General features: G+C 61.2%; 1 protein-coding gene across 1 annotated transcript; it reads left to right on the top strand.

The window, feature by feature from the left end:
* Positions 1-320: 320 nt before the first annotated feature.
* On the top strand, positions 321-6,125 carry LOC139683077 (uncharacterized). Its single transcript, XM_071577829.1, has 6 exons — positions 321-452; positions 2,007-2,093; positions 2,708-2,930; positions 3,077-3,219; positions 3,729-3,844; positions 6,009-6,125. Exons 1-5 carry the CDS (start codon positions 321-323, stop codon positions 3,816-3,818), a joined length of 675 nt encoding a protein of 224 aa, XP_071433930.1. The 3' UTR covers positions 3,819-3,844; positions 6,009-6,125.
* The last annotated feature ends 1,200 nt before the right edge of the window (positions 6,126-7,325 follow it).

The raw sequence follows: 7,325 nt of genomic DNA, 5'->3' as shown, positions 1-7,325 counted from the left end.
GTGACCTTGGGGAGGTGTGGCAAGGACAGAGCTGCCCAGGCAGTGGGGTCTGGCATGGGCCGGGCAGAGGGGGCAGAGCCCGGCACGCCCCGCTCATCCCGCACCGCTGGCACCTCCAAGCCGCTCCTCCAAGCCGTGCCCTCCAGCTGCCCCATCCCCTTCCCTGCGCCCCTGTGCGCCCCGTGGGCATCCAGGGAGGGGATGGTGAACCGCGGGATGCGCTCGGGGGTCACCACGTGGCAGAAGATGCCGCCGGAGCCCTTGCCCTGCCAGAGGGACATGGTGGCACCGCGGGGCAACCCGGGCAGCGCTGGCTATTTATGACCCACGGCCCCCCCCCCGATTGCTCTGCGGGCGGTGACGTGGTGGCAGCGCTGCCAGGGCCTCGCACCTGCTCCCCGGGGACCGGCAGCCCTTTGTCACCCGCCTGCGAGACAGATGGAGGGGGACAGGTGAGGACACGCTTGGCCCCGACCCCGTCTGCTGCCCTGGTGCTCACACGCAGGGCCACCAGCGCCAGGTGACTGTCACCCATGAGGCAGCAGAGAGCTGGGGGGTGGCGTGTGCCAGGCGGGGAGGGAGGGAGCGGGCACGGGATGAGTCACCGCCCGTGGGCATCAGGTGGAGCCGAGCGGAAGGGGCAGCTCGGAGCGGGAGACAAAAACACTCCAGCTCTGTCTAGCAAAGCTCCCGGCAGGAAAATCTCCCGGCAGGAAAATCTCCCACGCAATCACGCAGAGAAAGCAGCGGTTCCAACCACTGGGCCCCCCGGCCCGAGTCCCTCCTCCCGCCTCTGCTGGTGCCAGGGAAGCGCTGGTTGTTTCCCGCAGCTCCCATCCCGCTGGGGGTGGGAATGTGGGGTGGGGAACAGTCCCTGGAGGCCCCCAAGAATGGGGCCAGGATGGAAAGGTGTTGTGCTCTCCCAGGGGAGCCTCAGCTTTGTCTTTTCTCCCCCTTGGCTGAGGAAACTCCTCCACTGGAAGGTGCCCTGCTCTGAAAATGATGCAGAGGAAAAGCAGCCCCGTCTCTGGGTGGGCACTGCCCAGGAGGGTGCAGAGGGGCTGCCCCTCACCTCAGTCCAGCTTCTCCCATCACTGGGGCTCAGCAGGGCAGGTTTTTGGCATCTCCTCACCCTCAGCCATTGGCATCAGCACAGAGTGAGGGCACATACCTCAAATCAGAGCCGTGCCAAGCTCTGACCCCAGGAGCAGACAGGGACTGAAACAGAGCAAATGAATCCCTGAGACCCTGTAAGGAAGGAGCAGGAGCAGAAGCAGGATCGGGATGGGGATCAGGAGCAGGATCGGGAGCAGGAGCAGGATCGGGATGGGGAGCAGGACCAGGACAGGACCGGGATCAGAACTAGAATCAGGATCAGGACTAGAATCAGGATCAGGACTAGGACCAGGACCAGGACGAGGACCAGGATTAGAATCAGGATCAGGACTAGAATCAGGATCAGAACTAGGACCAGGACCAGGACCAGGATAAGGATCAGAATCAGGATCAGGACCAGGACCAGGACCAGGATGGGGATCAGGATCAGGACCAGGATCAGGATCAGGATCAGGTTTGGGATGGTGATCAGGAGCAGGACTAGGACCAGGATCAGGATCAGGATCAGGATCAGGACGAGGATCAGGATGGGGATCAGGATCAGGATGGGGATCAGGATCAGGATCAGGACCAGGACCAGAATCAGGACCAGGATCAGGTTCAGAACCAGGAGACCCCCTATTGGAGGGATTGGGCTGCCCCACCAATTAACTGCTCATCAGATTAAGGAGGAGCAGGTGGGCCAGGGGCTATAAGTAGCTTGAGGGGCCTCAGCCTGGGCTAAGCTGGTGTTTTTATCTAGTCTGGGCTCAATGGAGAAGCAGCAGCAGTTTAAGCTGGGCTCAAGCCCAGAGAAGGTAAGAGCCCTACAGGTGCCAGAGGGGCAGTTTCTGAGTGCCCCCAACTCAGAGCTGGTGTGAAGGGTCTCACCTTTCTCTGTCTCTGTCTAGGTGAGGCCACTCACCAGCAGTGATCCCTCCTCCTTCTCCAGCAGGCTCCTGTGCCAGCTCTTTCAGCTGAGCTTTGTCCAGTACCTGGTAAGTGCTGTTCCTGCTGCTGGAGGAGCCTGAACCAGGGGGTGGGGTGGTACAACCTCAAGATTTACCAGTTTTTTGGGTTTTCTGCCAGATACTCACTTTTTTCAGTCCTTCCACATCATTAGATGTCAGGAAGGAATTGTTCCCTGGGAGGGTGGGCAGGCCCTGGCACAAGTGCCCAGAGCAGCTGTGGCTGCCCCATCCCTGGAAGTGTCCAAGGCCAGGTTGGACAGGGCTTGGAGCAACCATGTTAGGGGTAGGACTGGATGGGCTTTCAGGTCCCTTCCAACCCCAACCATTCCATGATTTCTCCCCTGCCCAGTTCTCAGTGGGTGCTTGTTCTCTGCTTTCCTCCCTCTCCCAGACTTTCCCTCTTCCTGTTTTGGCCTTGCCTTCCTCACCTTTTCTAGTTGTGGTTACAACATTCCCATTTCTTAGGAGAGAGAGAGGGGAGGATTTTGGGAACAAGGTACAATCCAAGGGGTCCTGTTTTACCTGCCTGAAGTTGGTCCCAGTCTCAGCCCCACTCTGGGAGCAGAGCAGGGTTTGAGGCTTTCACTGAGGGCCTGGAACACCTGGAATTCTGACATGTTCTAATGTACCTCTCTCTGCAGCTGAAGCTCCTTCAGAGAGCATCCATCTGGCTTGGATTTGTGTTCCCTGTGGAGACCATGACCAACCAACTCCACCCCACACAGTCTCCCCCCAGGCCTGCACGACTCGCCAGGAGGCTCCGGGGGAGACTCAGTCGCCTTCTCCTCTCTGTGGTGCCCACCAGGATCCAGAACCTCCTGGGCTACCTGCCAGCAGAATGGGACCACTTCAACAAGCCCAGGGGTAAGAGCTGTGGCCTCCTGGAACACCTCTAGAGGTTTTGCAGCTGAGGAACAGGAATTCCTGGTCTGGAATTCCTGCAGGGGGCTGGAAGCACCACATGTGTTGGTCCTGGGGGTGGTGACTGTGCCTCCTGTGAACCCCTACAGAGATCCTGGAGGCTCTGGTGAACCCGTTCAGCAAAGCCAGCAAGAGGAAGAGGGATGATGTGGCTCTGGAGGAGCAGGAGTCCTGGTTTGAGGTGCTGGAGAGGGACTTGCCAGAAGATGACTCTGAAGACAGCATGTACGAGGTACGATGTTCTGGCTGCCGAGCGGGGGGGGGCCGGCCGGGTCGTCCCCGGGGGGGTCCCGAGCGGGGGGGCCGGCCGGGTCGTCCCCGGGGGGGTCCCGAGCGGGGGGGGCCGGCCGGGTCGTCCCCGGGGGGGTCCCGAGCGGGGGGGGGCCGGCCGGGTCGTCCCCCGGGGGGGGGGGGGTCCGAGCGGGTGGTTTAACCTCTGTGAGCTCCTGGTGGACTGGCAGTGCCCAGGGAGTTGGGGAGAGGTTTCCTTCACTGTCCCCACTTTGGGGAGGGGAAGGGTGTCCAGTGAGGAGCTGGACTCTGATCCTGATGGGTCCTTCTAACCCAGCACATCAACGTCACTCCAGCAGTGTCTGAAAGGTGTGGGCTCCCCCCTCAGCCCCCCACGCTGATGTTTCCCTCTGGTTGATGTCCCTGTCACCCTCTGGCTATGACTCCCAGTGCCATTGGGGACAGCACTGGTGTGTCCTTCCCCAACCTCTTTGCCTCTTCCCTCCCCAGCCCTCGGATGAGGAGTCGGACAGTGAAGAGTTCCAGTCCCAGAATGACACTGAGGTGGAGCTGGAGCTTGAAGAGCAGGATGGGATCTGAGGCTGGAGGAGTCCTTGGATCCCCTGGTGAGTGTTCCTGCTCCATGTGGGTTCATTCCTGGAGACACCAGTCAATACTGGGCTGGAAGGTCCTTGTTCCTTTGGCTATAAAAGCAAAGGTGTCTGGGCTTGCTCAGAACATTCTGGATGTCATGAACCCCTCATGGTTTTTGTGCTGTGCTCTGACCATGTCCCTTCTCTGCAAGCAGAGGACACTCAGCCCTCAGGAGGGAGTGGTGCCCTCAGAGCTGCTGGCACTGAAGGATCCAGCTGGGCCTGGCATTGGGGAAGCTGCTCCACATCTGTCTTGGGTTGAGCTGGCCAAGTGCCCAACACAGAGTCAAAGCCTCCCTCCCCCTGCTGAAAAAAGGGAGAAAGGAGAAAAACTGGAAACAGATTTTAAACTTAAATTAATTATATATCTTTACACAGAAAAGAGAAAATTAAAACTACAACATAAAACACACACACAAGTTAGAAATAACAATTTTCTCCCTCCCACCAAACCCAGATTTCATTATTCTAGATTCATAAAGCATTTTAAAAGACACCCAGCAAGGAACAGAGAGACAGAATAACAGTGGGCAGTGGTGCTGGTGATGCCCAGAAGCCCCAGGCTGATGTGAGCAGTGGGCAGGAGGCTGATGCAGACTGTGATGACAGCACCAGTTTGTCACAGGATGGGACTTGGTCCCACCCACCCTCTTAGTGTGGAGCTGGCAAGTGGCACAATGTGGAGGTGTTGCAGCCTTGGTGCCCCCCCCCCCCCCGTGGGCTCTGGGCCCTGGTGCCACCCCCCCCCCCCGTGGGCTCTGGGCCCTGGTGCCACCCCCCCCCCCGTGGGCTCTGGGCCCTGGTGCCACCCCCCCCCCCCGTGGGCTCTGGGCCCTGGTGCCACCCCCCCCCCCGTGGGCTCTGGGCCCTGGTGCCACCCCCCCCCCCCGTGGGCTCTGGGCCCTGGTGCCACCCCCCCCCCCCGTGGGCTCTGGGCCCTGGTGCCACCCCCCCCCCCCGTGGGCTCTGGGCCCTGGTGCCACCCCCCCCCCCCGTGGGCTCTGGGCCCTGGTGCCACCCCCCCCCCCCGTGGGCTCTGGGCCCTGGTGCCACCCCCCCCCCGTGGGCTCTGGGCCCTGGTGCCACCCCCCCCCCCCCCCGTGGGCTCTGGGCCCTGGTGCCACCCCCCCCCCCCCCCGTGGGCTCTGGGCCCTGGTGCCACCCCCCCCCCCCCCGTGGGCTCTGGGCCCTGGTGCCACCCCCCGCCCCCCCGTGGGCTCTGGGCCCTGGTGCCACCCCCCGCCCCCCCGTGGGCTCTGGGCCCTGGTGCCACCCCCGCCCCCCCCGTGGGCTCTGGGCCCTGGTGCCACCCCCGCCCCCCCGTGGGCTCTGGGCCCTGGTGCCACCCCCGCCCCCCCGTGGGCTCTGGGCCCTGGTGCCACCCCCGCCCCCCCGTGGGCTCTGGGCCCTGGTGCCACCCCCCCCCCCGTGGGCTCTGGGCCCTGGTGCCACCCCCCCCCCGTGGGCTCTGGGCCCTGGTGCCACCCCCCCCCCCGTGGGCTCTGGGCCCTGGTGCCACCCCCCCCCCGTGGGCTCTGGGCCCTGGTGCCACCCCCCCCCCGTGGGCTCTGGGCCCTGGTGCCACCCCCCCCGTGGGCTCTGGGCCCTGGTGCCACCCCCCCGTGGGCTCTGGGCCCTGGTGCCACCACCCCTCAGCTGCCAAGGGGCTCAGGAAAGGGCTGGGGGGCTCCATCCCTTTCCTTTGGCAAGGAGACAACCTCAGTCCTCAGGTGTTGTTGAGATGTTGGGTGTGCACAGTGTCCTTGGCACTGCCCCCCCTGTGTGACAGGAGTGCCCAATGCCCCTTGAGCACCTCAGGGTGGCACCTCTGATCCTGCAGGTTGCCATGAGCCCTTTGGGACTCGCTGTCCTGGGTATCTTGGGCTATAAATTGGAAGGACTTAAGGGAGAGTCTTCACTGCCAACAACATCCCATGGGGTCCCTCCCTGCTCTGGTCCCATCTGATCCCAAAGAGCCAGTGGATACCTCCCTAATTCCCAGGAAACTGGTGCTCTGCCTGGCTCACAGGGAAAGGGAGGGTGAGGAAAGGTCCAAGGTGGGTTGATTTGTGCTCAGCAGCCCCAGTGCCAGCGATGCCAGCTGGTGTTAGGGGTAAAATCTCTCCTGTCTTTCTAGGAAAGCCTCACCCATGGACCTGGAGCTTCTGGGGCTGCCAAGTGCCTGATTCCCTGGGGCAGCTGTGGCCTGGAGTAAGGTGGCCAGCTCAGTGCTCTGTTGACATTTTTTTGAAGTTTCAAATAAAATTACCCTATTTTTTCCATATGAATTAGGATTTGATTTGCTGTCAGTGCCTGGAGCTGGTGGGTTCTGCCTCTGCAGCAGGTGACAGGGACCTCAGGGGCTCTGAACATCCTGTGGAGAGCCCTTGGTGGCTTCTGGGATGGCTTCTGGGATGAGGGATGGGGATGGGGGGAGTGGAGCTGGGATTGGGGGGTGGAAAGGCAGTGCCTGAAGGAACCCAGAGCTCTGGAGAGACTTTTTTGGCCACTGTCTGGGCCAACTCCCAGTGCCTGAGGCAGCAAAGAGCAGCAACTCCTCCAAATGGGAGTGTGAATAAGCAAGCTGAGCCCTCAGGGGTGGCTCTGGGAGTGCTGGGAGGAGGGATGGGGGGAATGGAGCTGGGATTCCATGTGGCAATACCTGAGCTGGACACCCTGAGTGGTCCTCAGAGAGCCCTGGGCTGGGTGATGCCTCAAAGGATCCTCCCTGCACCTGCAGAGCATTCCCAGAAATACAGGGACAGCCCTTGGGATAAACCAGGCAGTTTAACACAGAGCCCAAGTTGTTCAGGGAACCTTCAAAGGTCTCCAGTCTGCCTTTTCTCTGTGTTGTGCTCTGCTTGGAGGTTCCACAGGGATCCTACAGAGGACTCATTCAGCACAGGAGCTGAGGAAACAGGGATTTGGGGGGTGGAAAGGCAGTGCCTGAAGGAACCCAGAGCTCTGGAGAGACTTTTTTGGCCACTGTCTGGGCCAAATCCCAGTGCCTGAGGCAGCAAAGAGCAGCAACTCCTCCAAATATGAGTGTGAAAATGGGAGCAAGCTGAGCCCTCAGGGGTGGCTCTGGGAGTGCTGGGATGAGGGATGGGGATGGGGGGAGTGGAGCTGGGATTCCATGTGGCAATACCTGAGGTGGACACACTGAGTGGTCCTCAGAGAGCCCTGGGCTGGGTGATGCCTCAAAGGATCCTCCCTCCCCATGCAGAGCATTCCCAGAAACACAGGGACAGCCCTTGGGATAAACCAGGCAGTTTAACACAGAGCCCAGGTTGCTCAGGGAACATTTAGGGGTCTCCAGTCTGCCTTTTGTCTGCTTTGTGTTATATTCTGCTTGGAGGTTCCACAGGGATCCTACAGAGGACTCATTCAGCACAGGAGCTGAGGAAACAGGGATTTGGGGGGTGGAAAGGCAGTGCCTGAAGGAACCCAGAGC

Source organism: Pithys albifrons, chromosome 27, assembly GCF_047495875.1.
Source record: "Pithys albifrons albifrons isolate INPA30051 chromosome 27, PitAlb_v1, whole genome shotgun sequence".
Classification (NCBI taxonomy): Eukaryota; Metazoa; Chordata; class Aves; order Passeriformes; family Thamnophilidae; genus Pithys; species Pithys albifrons.
The sequence above is the reverse complement of the archived record's forward strand: the minus strand, read 5'-3'. Positions and strand labels throughout refer to the sequence as shown.

What these genes read in the sequence shown, in the direction of transcription:
- LOC139683077 (XM_071577829.1), top strand. Translation starts at nt 321, where the DNA reads ATGACCCACGGCCCCCCCCCCGATTGCTCTGCGGGCGGTGACGTGGTG. An exon ending in TGAGCTTTGTCCAGTACCTG is followed by an intron (nt 2,094 to 2,707) that starts GTAAGTGCTGTT and finishes CTCTCTCTGCAG; the next exon opens with CTGAAGCTCCTTCAGAGAGC. An exon ending in CCACTTCAACAAGCCCAGGG is followed by an intron (nt 2,931 to 3,076) that starts GTAAGAGCTGTG and finishes GAACCCCTACAG; the next exon opens with AGATCCTGGAGGCTCTGGTG.